Consider the following 21,964-nt stretch of genomic DNA (forward strand, 5'->3'; position numbering starts at 1 on the left):
AGGACAAGTTACAAGATAGAAAGAACCTGAGTCTTGAATATTGTGAAGCCACCATATTACCCATGTTTAACTTCCACTTAAGCCAGGGTATCGAGACCTTGTTGTTGCACCTGAACTAGTATCTTCATATACTTGTCCACCTCACCTTCCCATCTCGTTACATATAACCTCATATACTCAATTCTTCAAATCAAAAACCTAAGACTCAATCTTGACTTTTGCCTTTGCCTCAATCCCCGCATCGACAGAGCCTTAGACTCTATCTCCAAAATACATCTTGACTTCATCCCACTCTCTCCATCCCCATGCCACCACCCCAGTTTCACCAGAATGATCTGTCACTTAGACTTCTGCAAAGGCCTCCTGACTAACCTCTCTGCCTCCACCCTTACCCCTTCCAAACCAACCTCCAAAAGACAAATGATCTTCTTTCATCATTATCTTCATTTTTATTTGAGAGAGAAGGAAAGAAAGGGAGAGAGTGTGCACATGAGCAGGGGAGGAGCAGAAAGAGAGATAGAGAGAGCCAGAATCCCAAGCAGACTGCAGGCTCTGAGTGAGGCCGCGCGTCTTGCGATTTGATCTCACGATCATGACCTGAGCCAAAACCAAGAGTCAGACATTAACCATCTGAGCCACCCAGGCGCCCCAGACAAGTGAAATTCTTAAAGTATATCAAATCATGTCAGTTAGTCATGAAAACTAATTGTTTCCACCTTGAAAACCTCACAGGTGGTCTTTTTTTTTTCATCTTTTTTTTTATATTTGTTTATTTTGAGAGAGAATGCGTGCACGCAAATGGAAGGGGCAGAGAGAGGGAGAGACAGAGAATCCCAAGCAGGCTCCACGCTGTCAGCACAGGGCCCCATGCAGAGCTCAAACTCGCACACAGTGAGATCATGAACTGAGCCAAAATCATGAGTTGGATGCTTTTAACCAACTGAACCACCCAGGCGCCCCCTCGTTGGTGTTTTCCAATTGCACTTCGAATAAAATCCAGACCCCTTACCAGGGCCTACAGGCCCTTAATGGTCTAGTTCCCATTCATTTCACTCCACTCTCCTGCTCACCACTTCATGGCCATGGTGGCATCCTTCATGGTCCTGGGACACATGAGCATTTTCCCAACTCAGGGCTTCCATCCTTGCTGTTCCTTTGGCTAAGAACCTTGTTCCTCTTGCTCTTTGCTTAGCTGGCTCCTTTTCATCCTTCAGGACTATGCTGAAAGGTCACCTCCTCGGAGAGAGCTTCCCTGGCCACCCCATTCAGTGCCCACCCCCATCTACCCTCCCATCAGTCCCCTCACCCTATTTATTGCCTCACTGCAGTCACCACATTCTGAAATTATCTTATTTACACATTTGTCTACCTGTTTATATACTCTCTACCTCACAAAAATGTAAGCTCTATGAAACCTGGGAACTTGCGAATTATTAGTATTTATCATTTCTCTCTAGTATCGTGAACAGCAATTACTGGGCAAGGGGAGCTCAATGAACAAATCCAAATTGAATTTATGAGCAGAAGGAAGGAAGGAAGGAAGGAAAGAAAGAAGGAAGGGAGGGAGGGAGGAGGAAGGAAGGAGGGAAGAAGGGAAGGAGGAAAGGAGGGAAGCAGGGATGAAATTAGCTACTCTTTTCCTCGGAGGAACAAGTAAAGAACAGAGAGACTCGAAGGTTCACTACATCCCTTGTGAAGAAGGGAGCAAAGTCCTCTCCTCTAATGGAAAGGGGCACAGGGGAGTAGTGGCAGGTAACGATCTCCCTCCCTCAGAGTGGTTGGGAAGAAAAGACCCTGGGAAGCTTTTGTTCAAAGGCCCAGGGCTCCCTTCCCCAGGATCTGCAGAATTAATGCAGAGGTGAAGAAAAGGCCACCTTCGCTGAGAACATGGCACAGCACCAGAGGTCCAGACACTGCCGTGAGGAAGCCTGAAATTCTGTCTCAGGAAGGGCTTTTCAAGGCATGCACAGGGGGTCCCCAGAATGGGGACTCTCCTATTGGAAGTGAAGGAAGGGGTCTTAAAAAAGAATATTCCCCACCACTCCCAACCTTCCCGCACAGAAAATGGAGTCCCAACACAGGGACTCAGGATGAGGGTTGGGACCGCCTCCATAGAGCCTCCCACATGCCCTCCCCTCACCTGAGGAGACAAGATAGCTAAGGCCTTGGCTAAACTGGCCCTAGCTCAGGAGAGGCACTGATTCTCTCCACCGCCAGCTCCGTCTCCCCTGTCCCCGGGGCCCTTCTCCTTCAAGGTGATTCACAGAATCTTCTATTCGTAGACTCCCCTGCACAGTTTCAGAGCAACCCAGGATCTCAAAGGATTGAAATAGAACCGAAACAGGTCCCAGACCTGTCCCGGACAGCCTCTTGAGTACGTCCAGTAACACATGTCTCCTCACACACAGTGCAGTCTCTTCTAGGCCTGGGTGCCTCCGACTGTAAGAGCATCCTTCCTCCCAGCCAGGCCAGGTCTCTCTCCCTCTCACTGGCATGGCTGCCTCAGCCCTGGCAGAACAGCACGAGTAAGTTGGTTGCTTCCATGTGACATCTAAAGGTAATTGTCACTCCAATAATAAATGCTACCATTTAACCAAGCTTACCAGGCACAGTGCTAAGCATTTTATGTTTATTATCTCCATCAATACTCGCAATGCCCTACCATATAGGAACTACTATTCCCATTCCACGGATTAGGACATAAGCTTGAGAAGTAAGGCAGTCAGTCCAGCCCCCCCCCCCCCCGGGTATTGGAAGAACCAGGATCCGTTCCAACATCCACTCCATCCAAAGCCCATGCCCTCAGCTCCCCTGTTATGCCAAAATCACCCCACCCCTGAGTCTTCTTTAAGCCCAGCTAAGCCACATGAATTCCTTCAAGTATTCAAGTAGCATTTCTCTGAGAAGCTCAAAGCACCCATCCTGCTTTTCTCTGCGCCTCCACCTCGGTTTTTAATAAAATCCTGCAGCCATCCAGCCTTAGACCCGCCTCCTGGGAATGGGAAAGGAAGCTCTTGTCCTCCACCTCCCTTGTCACCTGTCCGCTCCCTTGTTGCCCGGGATTTGTCAGTCTACCTCCCCCTATTCCTCACCTCTTCTTCCCCAAATTCCTATTCATCCTTAAAAAAAAACAAAACCTGACCCCAATTCCCCTCCTCAGAGAAGCCTTCTCCAGCCCATGCTCCGATCTCAGTGCTCCCAAAGCCCTTATTTCTCTCCCACCCACCTCCCCAGCTTTATTGAGACGTAATTGACATACAAGGCGTATAATGTGATGGCTTGATATAAGTAAGTACTGGGAAGTGATTCCCATAGCTCAGCCAGTTAGCACACCCATCACCTCACAGCTACAAGTGTGAGTGTGTGTGTGTATGTAAAAACTCTTAAGATCTACCCTCTTAGCTGCTTTCAAATATGCATACAGTATTGTTAACTGTCGTCACCATGCCGTACATGACATCCCCAGAACTTATTCATCCTTCATAACTGAAAGTTTGCACCTGTGACCACCTTTGACCCGTTTCCCCCACCCCTGTCCCTGGCAACCGCCAACCTGCTCCGTGGTTCTGTGTGTTCAGTTACAAGACCCTTATTTCTTTCTCTACAACAACGGTTGCCATTTTGCATCTTGTCGTGTCTGGTCACCGTTCTCCCTCCCTGGTCGGGCTTCTCCAAGGCAGAGGGTATGGCTTCATCTCCAGGCGCATTACGACGTAGATGTTTAGTGGCTGTTACTGCTCAGTGTAGACTGATGGTTTTGATACTTCAAACGGAAGAACAGTGGTCAGACTGCAGAAATTCAGAAAGTAGGGTCACCATGGGGGAACCAGTGGAGACACCAGGAGAACTGAGCCCCTCCGTATGGCCCACCACCTGGGCTCTACCTGGTCTCTGGGAACAATGAGAAACTATTCCAAGGAGTACAATGAAAGACACGAGTTTGAAACAGGATCTGCTGCCCTCTGGTGGCCCTTCGGCCTCTGGCCATTTGTTTGGTGTCCTCCCCTTCCCTGAGGCGGAGAAGTTGCCAGTATGGATTTAGAACGTGATGCCCCCCTCTGCTGGCACAATCTTAACTGTCCCAGGTGCTTTTGTAACAAGATATTAAAATTAGAAGTTCAAGTAGGCGCCAAGATACAATAGATGAGGGTTTTTAAAAAAAATTTTAATGTTTATTTATTTTTAAGAGAGAGAGAGAGACAGAGTGCTAGTGCAGGAGGGGCAGAGAAAGAAGGAGACACAGAATCTGAAGCGGGTTCCAAGCTCTGAGCTGTCAGCACAGAGCCCGATGTGGGGCTCAAGCTCATGAACCATGAGATCATGACCTGAGCCAAAGTCGGACACTTAACCGACTGAGCCACCCAGGTGCCCCCAACAGGTGAGATTTTAAAGTGAAGTACCAACTCATCATATGACAAATTTCAAAGGAAATTTTTAAGAACTAGTTTCTGACCACCTCGGCCAGACCAAGGATATTTTTTTTTTAATCTCATAGTACAAGGGGCGCCTGGGTGGCTCAGTCAGTTGAGTGTCTGACTTCAGTTCAGGTCATGATCTCACATCTCGTGAGTTCAAGCCCCACATCAGGCTCTGCGCTGACAGCTCAGAACCTGGAGACTGCTTCGGATTCTGTGCCTCCCTCTCTCCCTGCCCCTCCCCTGCCTGTGCTCCGTCTCTCTCTCTCTCAAAAATAAATTTAAAAAAAATTTTTTAATCTCATAGTATGAAGGGAGGATTTTTATTAGGAGGCTTTGGATAAAGCTGTGCTGTGAGCCCCATCTCCCCTCCCCCAGGGAAGGAGATAGGGCCTACCCACCTCACAGCAAACCCAGTGGGTGCTTACAGAGGTTACCCCAAAAGCTGAGTATGTGGCCCCTTGAGGTAAGGGCAGAGTGTCCGGGGGCCTGGATGCCACCCAGAACTTTAGAAGGAGAAGGAAGGACCAAGGAACCGCCATGTGGGCAGACTGATGGAGCTGGTCCTCTAGAAGGCCCTGGGCTAGTTTGCCTGGCAAAGAAGAATCCATTCTGGGTCCTGGGAGAGAAACAAGCATATCCCCATGCATCCATCTTGGGCGCTGTCCAGTAGGGCTACCTCGAGGGACACAAGGACCCTAAAGGCTGAAGAAGGAGCCTCAAATTCCTGGAGTCAGGGAACACAGGGGAATGGGGCTGACAGCAAAGCTCTGAGAAGCCAGGAAAGGGCCCACGAGAGAACAGTCACCAGAGATCAGAGAGAAAGGGGCAAGGATACCACCGGCTGATGGAAGAGGAGTCTGAGTATCACCGAGTGAAATCTCACCTGCCCCTTCCTGTCTGCTCCACACCACCCCACCTCTCCCCACCGCGCCTCACTCTGAAAAGGCAACCGGTGAGAGCGGGCGAAGGGCAGGCCTGGGGGGCAGGGGAGGAGGGAGAACATGACAGACAGAAGCCAGTCACCCGCTCCTTTCCCCGGCAACTGAAGCAGGGCCCAACAGGTGGCACAAGAATGACATTAAATAGCGCCAAGTTTTGATTCATGTACTCGCCTGGCTGTTCTAGTTTCTGATCAACGCTCCATGCCTGTCTCTTACGTGAGAATAAGCAAAATAGTTAAGAGTCTTTCCGTAGAGCAAGGGAAAAAAATGCCCCTGTCTAGCATCCCAATGAAGCATAAAGGACAATGTCATGAATCAAACTCACCGGGGAAATCAAACTGCAACTTTATTTTCTTATTACATGACAAGTGGCGGTTGCCACATAATATAAAATGTAACATACAGTATACAATACATGCCGTAGTATGTATATAGATAACATATATACAGTATAACATGGGTTACACTCTCCCCTCCGATAGGACTAAATTACAGGGACCCGGGATTTTCCCTTCAAAGTCTTCTCAGCCTTCTTTTCTCCAATCTAGAACATCCCTACTCCCATCCCTTCACCACTTTCCACTAGTCGCCTCCCTTTCTAAGCCTTTTGAGACCCGAGTCAGCCCCTCCCAGAGTTCCTGAGAACTTCCTCTACTTGGGGAGGAGAGGCAGGTGCCAGCCCCAGCACGGGCCACAGGGTCAGCATCACCTCTCTTCCCTGCCAGGCACCATCTGTAGTGGGGCAAGTAGTGTCTCCAAAAAATTCAGGTACACCTAGAACCTCAGCTGTGACCTTATTTGGAACTAGAGTCTTTACAGATGTATGTAAGTAATTAAGGATCTTGAGATGAAATTATCGTGGATTTAGGGGAGGATCCCAAATCCAGTGACTGAAGTCTTTATTTTTTAATATTTATTTATTTATTTTGAGAGAAAAACAGAGCACGAGCAGAGGAGAGACAGAGAGGGAGACACAGAATCTGAAGCAGGCTCCAGGCTCCGAGCCGTCAGCACAGAGCCCGACACGGGGCTCGAACCCATGAACTGCAAGATCATGACCTGAGCCAAAGTCAGAAGCTTAACAGACTGAGCCACCCAGGCTCCCCATGACTGAAGTCTTTATAAGAAGAGGAGAGGACACAGAGACACAAGCGGAAAGAAGGCCATGTAAACAATGGAGTAACGATGCCACAAACCAAGGAGCACCTGGGGCCATCAGAAGCTGAGAGATGCAAGGAAGGATTCTGCCCTAGAGTCTTCAGAGGGAGCACAGCCCTGCTGACACCTTGATTTCACACGCCTAGCCACCAGAACTGTGACAGAATAAGTTCCTGCTGCTTTGAGTCACCGTCACCCGGTTGGTGGCACTTTGTTACAGGAGCCCTGAGAAACCAATACACCATCTCGAGCCTTGCCTGGCTGCAGGAGCAATCAACCACCAACCCGTGGCAAGAGGAATGCCAAGGCTTGGGCCGGGGCCTGGTGCACTCTGCCAAGCCTGGGAGGAGTGGGGAAGGACGGTTGGCCATAACTTTCAAATGACCCCCACCATCCACATTCCCCCGGCTGAGCAGCCCAGAGAGAAAACCCAGGCAATCTGCTCCCCTCCCCCAGCTGCCTATCATCAACAACATGGCCAGAGCCCAGGGGGCCATTCCCTCCTACCTTGGTAACGTACCCTCATCCAGTCCAGTGGCTGGGGAATTTTCCGTCTCATGCCCAAGTCAAAGTCATTAGATGTAATCATTAACAGGACGGGTGTTAATTAGCAGGCCATCCATGCTGATGAGAACACAGCTGGACATCAAGAACAGCTGATCAGACAGAGGTGGGGAGGAGCAGGCTCTGGCTGAAAAGGGGCAAGGGATGTCCTACAGATGCCCAAACCCTAGTTCTGAAAGCTTTGAAATCCCCATTTCTTCACCCCCTGCTTTTTCCAGAGTCAAAGGAGAAAACATTTGCTAAGATGGACTCCTAATCACTCATGCCCATTTCTCGAGTGCCTAACGGGTACTGGCACTGAGCCAGGCACGTTATGGACCTCACCTCATCCCACCCCTCTCTATAACAGTAGGGATACCTGTTATTTACAGGTGGGAAAACTGAGGCTCAGAGAGGTTATACAATTTGCCCAAGACCACAGTGCTACTAAGTGGCATAACTTGAACCCAGGCAGAGTGCTCCAGAGGCTGGGTGTTTAACCCCCATGCGGGAAGGAGCTCCTATGGGATGGAGTTGGGGGGGGGGGAGGGGTCTAAGCAGTCAGAGGTTACATTGACCTTCCTCCTTTCTGGATGCATGTCATTCTTTGGACTTCCCCTTTTGTAGTAGTCATCGTTTATAATTGCTTGGTCAGCCCACCACCGCCCGGACCCCTCCTAGGCTGTAAGATGCCCAGAGACTATCTGTTTTGTGCTCCACTGTATCCCCGGCACTTAGCATAATGCCTGGCACCCAATAAATACTGGTTGGAAGAATGAATCCAACCTGTCAGAGTTGGACTAGGAGGGGCCAGCTAAGGACAGGTTCTTCTGAGCTGGTGATGATCAGAGGGTTAAAGTGCCTCTCAAGAGGTCATCTGGTCCACGCCACTGTTCCAGGTTCAGCCATTGCCCCGCAAAAGCCGCCAAACCTGGCTTATCGGGAAAAGCACTGGCATGGATTCTAGTCCTGGGGAGAGCTGCTTCCTCTCTCTTGGCCTCAGTTTCCCCTCTCTTGTTTGAAGGGGGGAGTGGATTGATCTTCATGTCTCTTCCACTTCTACCAGTTTGTGGTTCAAGAAGACGCAAAGCACTTTGGAAATGAGCAGCCCCTGTGTTTGAATCACCAGCTTTGGCCCCATTCCCGAGAGCGCCAGCTGCAGGGGGGTGTACCCACGCCTGGCAGAGTTGCAACGATGGGCTTTTTCACAGGCAAACCAGGACGTACACAGTGGAGGGAGGCTGGGCCTTCCAAGTCATCCCCCTAGACGCCACACATCCCCACCATTGGTGCTGCTGGGGCTCACAAGAAGCTCTGGAAACTTCTCTTGCAGAGAGGCCTTCTAGATGGGTGTCAGAGCTGCAAGGGACATGCAGCCTCACTCCAGGGTACCCGCACCTCAGTTCCAGATCAAGTTCTTCTCCCCACCTGGCTTCCCTCCTTCTTCACAATGCATGACCCCTGAAGACTCTCAGGTGTTTCCAGAAGAGCAAAGCCACTCCAAAGGACAAAGATTCACTCTACCGTGAGGATTTTCAGAGCATATGTCACAAGATCTCAGATGATTCCAAAAGTTTCCAGAAATGTTTGAGAAACTGCAGCAAATCGGTATGAACATATGGCTTCCCAGGGGGACCACTTGGATGGGGTCGTTGCTCCTTTGGTGTATAAATCAGTCTCTAGCCTCACCTCCTCAGAGCTATATGTGTGAAAAAGCATGCAGGCGGGGTGCTTGGGTGGCTCCGTCGGTTAAGCGTCCAACTTCAGCTCAGGTCATGATCTTGCAGTTTATGAGTTCAAGCCCCGCATCGGGCTCTGTGCTGACAGCTCAGAGCCTGGAGCCTGCTTTGGATTCTGTGTCTCCTCCTCTCTCTGCCCCTCCCCTGCTCACGCTCTGTCTCTGTCTCTCAGTAATAAATGTTTAAAAAAAAAAAAAAAGTATGCATGCATTATGTATCCAACAGGCAGGGGTTTAACCCCTGCCACAGTGGCCAGGCAGGGAGACATGCAAAGATAGAGGTGAGGTCCCTACCTCTGGGTCCCAACCCTGGGTCTGAGACTTCCCAATATGTGGCTAGAGCACCCCTAACCCCAAATGACAAAATATTAGAATGGGGAGAAACCCACGTAGTCACCTGCTCCCCTCATTTACCGGTGAGGAAACAAAGGCCACTGTGTGTTCGGGGGTAGGGAGGTAGCGATTGCCCCACAGTGGCCCAGAGAGTTGGCAGCAGAGGGAAGAATTGACCTCTAACCTCCCAAACGCCAACCCAAGCGGCCCATCCCAGCATCAGTTTGCTCCACGGCCCCACCCATGAAGAGTAAAATAAAGATCCTAACATATGCCTCCCTCCTGGTCAGTTGTGAGGAGTCGTGAATTAATGCCTGAGAAGCTGAGTGGGGGTAAGCAGGACAGATAAATAAGAGAAGACCGTGCTGAGAGCGAAAAGAGCAGCCCCATCAACCCAGAGTCCAGCTCCCAGAGCAGGGCGGGTGGGAGCTAAGGCTAAGTGACTGCATCACCAAGTCACATCCCTGTAGCCTTAAATATTTCATGGACCCAGAAGGGCACTGCGCAGAACAGCGGCCGCTCCTCCGGCCGGGCTGTGACTGCAGCGGGGATGGGAACGCTCTTACAAAGGCACGAGAGCGAGCTGGGGAAGGTCTGGGGCAGCGCAGGCTCCACCTCTTATTCTAGAGGGTTCCAAGAGCGGATGGCAGGCCCTCTGCAACTCCCCAGCCCCATGTGTGAGCAACCCGTGCCTTCTTCCACCCACAAGCCCATCAGACACAGCCACTCACCCAGCTCTGGCATGAATAAAGGTCCAAACAGGACACACAGACAGACCTGTTGTAGCCCACGCGGAGACCCCAGCACCAGGAGCTGAGGCCAGTCACACTCCACCTCCCCACTACCCAGAAACGCTTCGCCCACCCGCACCCAGCCTCCTCCTGGAAAAGCCAAGCCCGGAGCTGTCTCCTCCCTCTCCCGGCTCTCTCCTCCTCTGCCTCCACCCCAGCACCGGCTGCTCCCGGGACCCTTCTTCCCACACAGCCCCTCATGGGGCATCTCCCCAAGGCCTGAGCAATCGGGGCCCCTCTCCTTACCTGTAGCTTTCGGACCATGGGTTCGGAGACTCTGGAGCTTGAGGAAGCAACATGAAGGGTGGGTGTAGGACTTGGTAAGGAATTTCCATGGCCAGACCAAAGTCTGAGGGATACAAGGGAAAGAGGCCCAGGCAAATTGGATGACTGGGGTAGGGTAGAGGTTCTCCTGATGAAACCCTGGAGGGATGTCTCCCCAAACTCTGCTGTCTGCTAGGAGATAACAAGACAGTAACGACAGCAGCCATGGGTTCATGGAGGGTCTTCTACATGCCAGTATCTTACCTCAGATGATACCCTATCAGGTGGAGACTCTTCTCCCATTTTACAAATGAGGAAACTGAAGCTCAGTGAGGGGATTCTGGGGCTCCAGAGATCCAGGAATGTGAGAATCCTGGCTTCAAGTTCCAGAGTCCCAGTGGAATGGGGTAAGGGATGTGCCAGTCACCTATGTAGAGGATACTCTGGACTCTGCTGTGGGTATGCGTGGTTAGGAGATGAGTGAGTGAGGAGGAAACCAAAGTGCCTGCCTGCTAATGGGTCCTGCGTTCCCCACCCCACCTTTATTCTCTTGGCTTCAGTGTCTTCTTATCCCCTCCCTCCCCAGTCACTCTGGTTGGGGGCATGGGGGTAGTTTCAGGGGAGGGGCTGGGAAATACAATCAGTTGTTTTCCTGGTTGGCCTTGCTACGTCAAAGAGAGGCTAAAGGCAAAAAGATATCTGCACCCCCACGTTCATGGCAGCATTATTTACAATAGGAAGACACACAACCACTGATGGATGAAGGGATAACCTTGTGAGATAGATATAGATAGATATAGACATAGATTAGATATAGATTTATAGATATAATGGAATATTTTTCAGCCATAAAAAAAAAATGAGGAAATTCTGCCATTTGTGACAACATGGATGGACCTTGAGAGCATTATGCTAAGTGAAATAAATCAAAGACAAATACTGTATGACCTCACTTATATGTGAAATCTTAAAAAATAATTGAACTCAGAGAAAAGGAGATAAGATTGGTGGTTATCAGAAGCAGAAGACAGGGGGAGGGGGAGTGGAGGAAGGTAGTCAAAAGGTCGAACTTCCAGATTTCAGATAAATAAGTGCTCAGTTGGTTAAATATCAGACTTCAGCTCAGGTCATGATCTCACGGTTTGTGGGTTCAAGCTCCGCATCGGGCTCTCTGCTGAGAGCTCGGAGCCTGGAGCCTGCTTCAGATTCTGTGTCTCCCTCTCTCTCTGCCCCTCCCCTGCTCATGCTCTCCCTCTCTCTTTCCCCAAAATAAATAAACATTAAACAAAATTTCAAATAAGTAAATAAATAAGGGATGGAACGTACAACATGATGACTATAGCTATATAGCTATATAGGGAAGTTGTTAACAGAGTAAATCCTGAGTTCTTATCACAAGGAGCAATGTTTTTCCCCTTTTTTTCTTTTTCTTTCTTTCTTTCTTTCTTTCTTTCTTTCTTTCTTTTTTTTTTTTTTTTTTTTTTTTTGTACCTATATGAGAAGATGGATGTTAGCTGACCCTATTGTGGTCATCATTTCACAATATATGTAAATCAAATCATCATACTGTATGCCTTAAATTTATACAGTGATGCATGTCAATTACTTTTCAATAAAACTGGAAAAATGTTTTTTAAAAGAATGAAAAGCCCCCCCCCCCATAAGTGCATGCTGAGTGTAGGGGGTCATTCCTAGAGTCTAGTGACAATAAAATGGGGTCAGTTAGCATGCAAATGGAGGTCTGGCTGGCCCACTGGGTCCCTATACCCCAGTGTTGTCCTGAGAAAACTGAGCTGAGCCTGGCATGTGTAAAAAGATATGGCTGGGGGGGGGGGGGGGTGGTGAGAGGGGAGGTTATTTTGGGAGGTAAAAGGGGAAGGGGTGGTGTGAAATCCAGGTCAGGGAAGGGCTGCCCAGGAGAGGAGGCAACTAAGAGTTGAGGCTGACCCCTTAGAGGAAAGAGTGATCATAGGGACCCCAGAGAACCAGGCATTAATCTGTATGGAACTTGCAGTTGCTGGGCTTAAGGCTAAAGAAACAGATCTCTGGCCCTGGCCCTGGCCCAGCCCCTCCCCCAGAACTCCCTGTCCCTTCTCCTCCCTACTTCTTCTCCTCCCCCCCCCCACCCCCCATGGTTCATTAGCCCTGCCCCTCCCCAGGTCCATGGCACCTCTTTTCCCCTCTATGCGATGGCCCCCAGGCCCTGGCATGGTGCCCAACAGCTCCTATGAATATCCTATCTGCCTCACTCACTGGTCCTGATTGACATCTGGTCCTACACCAAGGTGGTAAGTTCTTCACCTAGTCTAACCTCCATCCCTTCAGTTACAGCAGATCACTTTCATTATCCCGCCAGTAGTGGAACTGGAAATCAACCCCAACTGTAAACGAGCCACCCCACCAGGAGTTTCCGTTCCACCCCCCAGCATTCTCCCCTTGCAGGCCTTTCACCTGCTTTCCCAGCCCCGTAGTTTAGCAAGCAGAAAGAGAAATCTATTTCACAAGCATCATCAGCTCCCCACCCCCAACACTCCTTCTGCTGAGTCCCAGATGGTCCTCTCTCCCTGAGCCCTCCACCCACTCCCATCGGTCCTTCAACAGAGAGGCTCTGGCCTCTGGAGACCCTGTAAGGCCTCAGTTCCCCCCTGCCTGCCGGCCGAGTGAACAGAAGACCCGCGCCCAGCCCTCACACCTCCCCTCCGAGTTTTCCCCTTCGCTCTACTGTTTTCTTCTCAAGGGAAAGTCCCTCTCCGTGTCTAGCCTTCATCCCTCCTGCTGCATGCCTAAATCCCCTTCCCTTCTTTGCTCTATGAGACAACCCCTTGCAGGATCGTAAACGAAATCTTCCTCTCGCGTTTGCCGCCTCCTCCTGCCAGCGCCCCTCCACCTTCCCGTTCCTAAAACCTGTCCCCCTAGCCTGGAGAAGTTCTCCGTACCGCTCCCCACCCCCACTCCCTGCCCCGAGCTCTGAGGACACCCGGAGGCCCGCCTGAGCCGCCGACCTAGACTGGGACCCGGCCACGCCCGGCTCGCCCGCCCGCGGGGCGGAGACCCCCGCAGCCCGCGGCGCAGCCACGACGGGGTTAAGGTTCCGGGCAGGGGGAGGGGGAGGGGGCCGGGAGGGGCGGGTGCGGAGCCAATCGGCGGCCGCAGAGTCCCCGGGGCCGCGAGCGGGGAGCGCCGAGCAGGGCGCCGGGAGCCGAGCGCGCCGGGCTGGGGCCGGGGCCGGAGCGGAGCGGAGAGCGAGCGCGCCCGCCCCAGCCCCGAGTCCCGCCGCCTTCCCTCCCGCCGCAGCGCCGGCCCAGCAGCCGCCGCCCCAGCCATGGAGCAAGACAACAGCCCCCGGAAGATCCAGTTCACGGTCCCGCTGCTAGAGCCGCACCTTGACCCCGAGGCGGCGGAGCAGGTGCGGAGCCGGGCGGGGTGGCAGGGGACTCGCCCTGCAAAGAACGAGGGACCCCCTAGGCTGGGAGATCTGAGAAACCTGCTTCGTCCGCCCTCAGCAGTGCGCCCCTGTGAGGGCGACCGCGCTCAGTTTGGGGGGGAGGGGGGTCTTCTATCCCCTCCCCCACTGTTGGAGCCACCTCTCCCTGTCCGTGCTAGCACGAGCGCCTCCACTCGAAGCCTGTCCCCGCAGAGTCGCTCTCTGCGCCCCAGCCCTGGGGGAGGGGGCCTGCCTGAGGACACGACCCCAACCCCCTTCGCCAGTATGGCATCCCCCACTCAGTCAACCCCCGCCAGAGTTTCTGAGCTGGGGGGGGTGGGGGAGGGGGCGCCATAGGGGGCCGGCAGCCTTGCGGGAGGGGTTAGGGGAGGAGGCGGGGAATGGAGGGAGCCTGGTGCTGCAGAAAGGAGTTGAAAGAAGAGAAATAGCTCTCCCAGCCCTCCCCTCATTGAAGGCCACCTTGCGTGACTCCAGAGAGTGAGAACCAGAAGGAACCTAGGAAAACCAAGAGCGCCCGGGCTTTGGGGAGAGGGGTGGTTGGGTCTGCAGGCTGAGGCTCCCCTCTAATGCAAGTCTGGACACGTGGGTCCTTATTCCCAACTCCTGCCCTTCGGAGCAAGAGAGTGGGGGTGGCCTGCAGAGAATGGCGCTGGGAAGCCAGAGGCAGGGGCTCTCTGGGAGCTGGGTGCAAGGGACTCCCTAAACACGGGAGCAGCACTGCGCTGGCCTGGGCTCAAGGGGTGGGAGTCCAGGGCCCTGGCCCAGCCGTGGGCCTGGCCTATTTTTAGCTCAGAGCAGCCTGGCAGAGGCGGCAGTGGATGAGAGTGTGTGAGCAAGTGTGTGTCTCAGGGAGAGTGAGCATGTGTGTGGAGAGGGTGACCACCCGTGGTCACTACTACCGCCCATTTGCCAAATATTTGCTCATTTGCGCCATCTCGTTTTGTGTTCTCTGTCCATTTGCCTGGACATCCCCGGTCCTAAAGAATATCTGTCGGCCACAAGGTCAGTTCTCCATTTCCCCCACGCGGCTGCCAGGGCTCTGGCGGGGCCTCCCCACCTGACAACACCCTGTGACCTCTTGGGATGAGCTGGAGAGGGTTCTCTGTGTGGGCTCCAGCTGTTTGGGAGAAGAAGGTCGAGATCTGAAGGGAGGGGTAGGTGCACACACTCTCCCTGCAACTTCAGCTTCCCAAAGTGTGGGGAGGGGTGAGGAACCTGATCTGTCCTCTCCCTGGCCTGGAGGGAGCCCCGTCTCCAGACCCCCAAGGTGTGACAGCAGGACGGACTGTGGTGAGGCCTCAAGCCTGGTGAGGATGAGCAGGGTGGAGAGCCCGAGCCTGGGGAGTGTCCCCCCAGAGTCAGGGGCAAGACTGTTACGCCTGGAGGCAGGGGATTAGCTAAGATACCCTCAGCCCCAGGAAACTGGCCGTGATTGTGGGCTGGGGGTGGTTAGGGGTGAGGTTCCAAGAAGGACTGCCTTCCACTGGCACAGACAGGTCTCCCTGACACCTGCATCTGTTTGGTGTTAGAGACGGCAGGTGTCCATGTGTATTGGGAGGAGGAGGGGGTAGTCCAGCTGGTTCAGGGGTCGGGAGACACAGGAGGAAAAGATAGTTCTCTGGAGCCAGAGGGAAAAAGAGAGAGACAGGACTGCCGTCTGTTTTTCTCCAGTCTTCAGAAATCGGTGTCCTGTCCACTAGACCTGAAATTCTACCTGCAGCCTAACCTCAGCCCTTCTCGCTGTGTCGTCCAAGTGTGTTACCCAAGCAAAAAGCTCCAGGTGTGGCAAGAGGGCCTAATCCAGACTGACAAGGGGGTTAGAAGCTAGGAGTTACAGAGCACAGAGTGGCAGGGGATGGAGGGGCGCCCACGGCGACCAGGTACTTGGTGTGACTGGTTTGGCAATAAATCAGAGGCAAAGGCACGAGGTATCCTTGAGCACTCAGAATTTGGGGAGGTGCAAGAAAAAGAAGAAAGACCATCTATTCACTTCCTAGTAGTTCAGGTGCCTGGGGTGGGGGGGGGTTACTTTAGGAAGTCTGACTTTACTCCCTTCTCTGATATCTCTAGGATATCAAAATTGTCCAAGACTCTGAGCGCCTAGAGATCTTGTCCAAGGTTAAGGAAGGGACCTGTCCAACATCACAGAGCCCTGGTGCCCTCTCAAAAGCCCTTTCCGGCATGCTTGTGGTCACCTTCTCGGACTCCCAACTTCCACTAACACCCCCACCCTCTCCCTGCCTCTCTGACTCTTCCACAACCAGCACTCCCCCTCCACCTACAGCAGGAGAGAAATAAAAAGGAGTCCTCTCCTAGGAAAGGATGGCCCTCACCCCACATTCGGGAAGAACACGTACCCGCCTGCTGGTGCCCAGCACATCTGCACCAGGAATGGCCAGACAGACTCACAGCTCATGTGTGTGTAGTGCATATGTGTATGCCTATGTGTATGACTGCACACACACACACACACGCACACACACACACACACAACCAGCACTGCCGGGGACCTTGAAATGTCATCCAAAACAGATGCCACTGGATTTTCCAGAGAAAACAGTGACCCACCCCAAGAGCCCCCCATTCTGTGCATCTCACTTCTTTGGGGAGAATCCCCCTCTCAGACTAACACTGTGCCTCTTGGCTAAGGCTGACATCCATTTTCTGGGCATAGAGAGGGGCGGGCGTCTTACCACCCCCGCCCCCAGTGGTAGTGATACTAAATAATGGACACACGGGGCGCCTGGGTGGCGCAGTCGGTTAAGCGTCCGACTTCAGCCAGGTCACGATCTCGCGGTCCGTGAGTTCGAGCCCCGCGTCAGGCTCTGGGCTGATGGCTCAGAGCCTGGAGCCTGTTTCCGATTCTGTGTCTCCCTCTCTCTCTGCCCCTCCCCCGTTCATGCTCTGTCTCTCTCTGTCCCAAAAATAAATAAACGTTGAAAAAAATAAATAAATAAATAAATAATGGACACAGAGAGAGAGAGAGAGAGAGAGAGAGAGAGAGAGAGAAAGAGGAATTCCATCCTTCAGTGTCCTCGCCCTACCGCGCTCAGCCCTGGATGATCTTAACCCCTCTCCCAGCCCTTTGGCTCCTCCCCCCCCCCCACTCTGCTGCCCCGGAAGGTTGCTGTAGGGACTCCAGCCCCATGCGCTCCCCTCACTTCCAAGCCTCAAAACCCTCCCGGGAAAGGAAAGAAAACCTACATGTCCCAAGAGTCCTTGGACTGACTGCAACAACAATCAACTTTATTGGCAGCCTGGCAGAAGAGCAGCAGTGGGCAGAGGGGCTCAGAGGCCCAGGAGTCAACCAGCTTTTATATGTTAATTTCTTAGAATGGGACCCTGGGGCCCCGGATAAGATTTTTCAGGTAACTTTAGCACCCACCCCCCCTCACTAGGTCCTGCCTGTATTTTATTTACCGTTACAATGATTTGCCCAGACCACACTTGCTGACAAATTAGAAAGGCAGTGTGTCCGATGACAGAGGGAGAAATTTAGAGAGGGACATGGAATTTAGAGAGGGGCATGGGCGAGGGAACGCACCCTCAGACCTACCTTCCTGGTGCCGTCGCCCAGGCTGGGCTGGGTGTGAGGGGTGCTGTCCACAGATGCTGGCGCACAAAACGTTCCTGTCTGTCTGGGGTGGTGGGCTAGAAGACTGGGGGAAAGCCCTCGTGCCCTGTCAGGTTATTTCTGACCATCGATCAGGATGGACGGAAGGACAGCAGGCCAGAGATCGATGCATTTGAGCAGATACAGCTGCTGAGAGGGAGAGCTGGGGAGATGCAGAAACAGAAAGGGGGGATGGGGGATAGAGGGGGCGGGGGTGATCTTTTGGGTCCCTAAGGGAAAGGAATGGGCCCAAGAATGTCCACCCTGGGACCTGAGGCTCAGTGTAATGTGGTCATTTTTGAGGTATGTTAAGCGGGTGGCCTGGATTATGTTGCTGAAGGGTACTGGGTGGGGCTTTGAGACTGCCACGTGCACTTGACCTCTCCCCTCAGATTCGGAGGCGCCGCCCCACCCCCGCCACCCTCGTGCTGACCAGTGACCAGTCATCCCCAGGTAACCACCCCCGGGATGGGTCGCTGAAGGGAGTGGGGGCTGCTGAGGGGGTCCAGTGAGAGAAGGGGGGTCCAGTGGCTGGAAGAAGGGCAGATCTGAGGAGTCCGAGAGCTTCTAGGTCCCAGGGTCGGGAAAGCAGGCGGCTGGATTAGCAAGAGGATTTCCTTTGCTTTGGAAAGACGGAGCAGTGCTAGGGAGGGGAGGGAACGCACCTGCGTCCTAAGCCCCCCCAGGAATTGGGGTGGTCAACTGAGTGCCGTTGCTGCGGCAACAGTCTTCCAGGTTTCTCGAGCAACTGAGACGCTGAGGCCCCCACCCCCAGAGGCAGTGACAGCTGTGAGGGGGAGACACCGCCTCCATCAGCTAGCCTCACAGCCCCCAGAGGGGAAGGGGAAGGTTAGACACAGCTCAGGGAGCAGCTGGCATGCCGGTCACCACTGTGCCCAGCAAGGTCTGGGGAGAGAACAGGGTCTCAGGGAATGTCGGGGAGAGGTGGTCATGCTAATAAGCCAGACTGGAGTTCAAGATGCCTGAATGTCCGGCTTGCCCCCAACTACCAAAATTGGTTGTGCCTCCCTGCGCAGGATAAACTTGCTCTTTTTTATCTGGTATTCCCTCCCGTGCACGGTTCCGTTCTGAACCTGGTCAATGATTGGGAGGAGAAAGAGCTATGGATACTTCAGAGAGAGGAAGGGAGCAAACACACCACACCGATCCCACTTTGGGAACCTCCAGGTCTGAGGCGAGGATGTAGATACACGATGGACCACAGAGTCAAGGACAGGACTACGTACCGGGAAGAAAGCAAGGCAGGGGGGAGCTGAAGGGAACAGGCCTGGGGCAGCCAGCCATCAAGGCTGACTTCCTAGCGGCCGATGTGAGGGACAGATCAGGAAAGAGGTGATCACCGAGGCTCCTCCCCTTGGGAAGTCAGCTCTTTTTTGGGGGTTCCCCCCCCCCGGGTTTTCAGTCCTCTTCACTTTCTCCTTTCCCTGTTCCCCCTCAGAGATAGATGAAGACCGGATCCCCAACCCGCTTCTCAAGGTGAGCTGGTCCCTCACGCTCAGCCCAGCCCAGAGAATTATTAGGGGATTATTCCTCAGCCCTTCCAATCTCTAGGGCCTTCCGACTCCCCCTTCTCTGCGTCCCTCCCAATGAGCGGACACACACGCCATATCCCCCCACACTCAGTCTCTTTGCTCACTGTGGGGATGGGGGGAGGGGTGGCTGGGAAGCAGGAATCTTCTCCCCCACTTTCTGAAGCCCACGCCGACCCCCCAATCTCCAGTCCAAAGCATGGCAAGGCACAGAAGGTGGGTGAGACGGGCCGGCCCCCATCTGTGCCCTGTGTCCTTCACAGTCCACTTTGTCCATGTCTCCACGGCAACGGAAGAAGGTGACGAGGACCACACCCACAATGAAAGGTTAGGAACACCCTTCCCATCCCCTTCTGCCCCGCTGTGCCTGAGGCTGAGCTGTAGACCTGACGACCCCTTTGCAGGGAACCGTTGCGAAGTCTTGAAACCTGCCTCTGTTAGAGTTGAATCGTTTGCTAGACAGTCTGGGCTGGGCTCCAGTTCTGCCTCCCACTAGCTGGGTGGCCTGGCAGAACCTGCTTAACCTACTGAGCCCCGACTACCACCTCACTACGGCAGTTAAATAAAATATGCAGTGCTCACCACACAGAAGGTACTCAAATATTTCTTGAACCTAAACTGAGTCTTTTCTTTTGCCCCAAGTATCCCAGCAAGTTAGGAGGGTCTTTTCTTCCTGAAGGCCCTGCCCCTCGCCTCTCTGACTTTTGAAGGAAGTATGTTTTATTGTTTAGCTTTAGGCCCTCCTTAGTGCCCAGCTCATATCTTTCCCCACCCCACCCCTCCCCCCCCCACCGACCCCCGTTCAGATCTCAGGGGATGGAAATGTCACACCAGCAATGTCTGCCGGCCCTTCAGCGGGGCTGTTGAGACTCTGAGCAGTCATGTCCCTCCCTTTCTGTGCCCCCAGAGCTCCAGATGATGGTTGAACATCACCTGGGGCAACAGCAGCAGGGAGAGGAACCTGAGGGAGCCGCCGAGAGCACAGGGACCCAGGAGTCCTGCCCGCCTGGGATCACAGACACAGAAGCGGAGTTAAGGCTGGGCCCTTCTGGGAAAGCACAAAGTACGTTGAGGCTGGGGAGGGACTGGCCCGGGGGGAGGCAGACCTTACCCGTGATAGGGAGGGGTCTACTAGGAGCCGGAAACTGTCCTGGGAATATGAATATGTCTGGATGTATTCCATGTATTTGCGTCTCCTCACCTTTGCTTACTGAATGACAGCAAACCCTCCCCACCTGGGCTGCAGGGCTCCCTGCTGTATGGAAGGAGGGAGCGAGCCCACCATGGTGGGTCCAGCACGCACAAGCTAGAATCCTCCTCACTTGACCAGCCCGGAGGCCTCCAGCGACTCACTTAACCTCAGTCTGTAAAATGATAACGACGATGCCTATTGCATTGGGTTGTTTGCGAAAATGAAAGGAGACCAGTTCCTAGCCCAGCAGCCGACACATGCAATGAACCGGAAGCTGCTGGTAGTGCTGTTAACACATCTCCACAGTCCCTCATCCCAGGTGGGATTCCAGAATCCAGAGCTTTTCCCATTCTATGAAGGTGACATGGTGTGTGTATATATCTACTGATATTACGTAATACCCTCCAACAGAGCACCCTGTAATCACACACATTAATATTTCTGCAGTGAAACGAATGGTCCTACCAAATGGGATAAAGACTAAAAGGAGTCCCGTATCACCTCAGGTCAGGTTTTGCCCAATTGTACCCAAACTTTTTTGAACTCCCCTTTGAAGCGTTTTTTTATCTTTCAATTTCTGATTGCAAATTTAAAAAGTGAGCCTGTAGTAATCATTGTGATGAGAGAAAACACCGCTGGGCTTGTCCGATTGCCCCCAGCCTGGTCTTGGGCCCCTCTCAGGGGTCACTGGATGTAGTGAGAGGAGCAGCTCCCTCTCCAAGCTTTCATGAATACTGCCTCTCCCTCCCACCACCCTTTTCCCTCCTTAGAGCCTGCAGAATCCATCCCTAAAACTCAGGAGAGGGGCAGTGAGAAACCCAGCACAGGGGAACCCACAACCCATATACCACCATTGGATTCCCAGGGAGCCAACTCGGTAAGAGCCTAGGGCTGGGGCTGCCTGGTCTGCAGGAGAGCAGGCTGTGTCGATGAGGGCAAGGACTAAGATCTGGAATTAGGGGATGGGGGAACAGAGGACCGGCTTCAGTCACTGAAGAGCTATTGTCTGGGACAAGAAGATTTGGGTGTATTACGTATCCGTGGACAGAGAGAAATGGGATTAAGCTGTAAAGGGAGAGCCTCATGTCCAGGCTGGGTGAGCAGTGGTCATGCCTGGAGCGGAGGCATTGATGAAACAGCCTCGTGGGCTGATTTTACGGTCCTCCCTCCCCTGCGCAGGCCGGGCAAGCGGGGCGACTGGCGTCAGACATCAGAGGTTAGATGCTTGAGGATGGGCAGACTAGTAGGGGTGGGGGCAGTAGGACTTCTGGTCTCTCACATGCCCTCTTTCTGCCCCTCCCCCACAACAGGTCTGAGAGTGAAGGAGGTATCCTGGAATCAAGACTGCAGTTGGGATGCATGGACACTGGATTTGTTTCTTATTCTTCACTTTTGGGAAAAATCTCCTGTTTTTAAAAAGTGATAAATTTGGTGTTAGGTGCTTGGCATTTTCCTTCTTTCCCAACTTAGAGAATCCTTTCTCCCTCCCTTCTTGTCCTGCCCCCTCTACAACTCCCTGCTCTTCTGCCCAGCTCCCTCTGGAAAGAAATGGGGAAGCTGGGCAGGAGAAATGGGGAAGCTGGGCAGGAGCCTTGAGAAGGGGTTGGGTGTGGGGGGAGTTCTCCCCCAACCCTGCCCTTACTTGCTCTGGGAAGAGAGATGGGGGTCAGACAGGTGGAAGGACTAACTTCCAGGGCACCAAGAAGGAACAAAGGGCCTGGGTTCTCTTAATTGCAGAAAAGATACCGCCACCTGGCAGGGTTGCCCTGCAGCTGTGAGACTTGGGAGTTGTAAGGCCCTCCAGCTGCGACTGTGCTGTGGCCGCCGCCTGCTGGACAGGAGGCGGAACTGCACCCTGGCTCGCCCATGGGAAAGAGGTGTTGCTTGTGTGGATGCCTTTGCCTGTCCTCCAAACCTTAATGATTCCCACACTTCAGGGTGTGTTCCCTCCTCCAGCCATGAGGAGACCACAGCCCCT

At 53.2% G+C, this 21,964-nt stretch overlaps 1 protein-coding gene across 2 annotated transcripts; it reads left to right on the forward strand.

Moving 5' to 3' along the window:
- Positions 1–13,327: 13,327 nt before the first annotated feature.
- PPP1R1A (protein phosphatase 1 regulatory inhibitor subunit 1A) lies at positions 13,328–21,427 on the forward strand. 2 transcript variants are annotated; one of them, XM_086713169.1, is made up of 7 exons: positions 13,338–13,592; positions 17,637–17,697; positions 18,704–18,741; positions 19,058–19,121; positions 19,702–19,857; positions 20,757–20,863; positions 21,297–21,427. In XM_086713169.1, exons 1-7 carry the CDS (start codon positions 13,509–13,511, stop codon positions 21,300–21,302), a joined length of 516 nt encoding a protein of 171 aa, XP_086569295.1. In that variant the 5' UTR covers positions 13,338–13,508; the 3' UTR covers positions 21,303–21,427. The 2 variants fall into 2 exon arrangements, with proteins under 2 accessions (XP_086569296.1, XP_086569295.1); XM_086713170.1 differs by lacking the exons at positions 20,757–20,863; positions 21,297–21,427 and adding an exon at positions 20,434–20,543 and having other exon boundaries at positions 13,328–13,592.
- Positions 21,428–21,964: the final 537 nt, after the last annotated feature.

The sequence above is a fragment of the Puma concolor genome, chromosome B4 (genome assembly GCF_028749965.1).
Source record: "Puma concolor isolate L17-30 chromosome B4, mPumCon1.1.hap2, whole genome shotgun sequence".
NCBI lineage: Eukaryota > Metazoa > Chordata > Mammalia > Carnivora > Felidae > Puma > Puma concolor.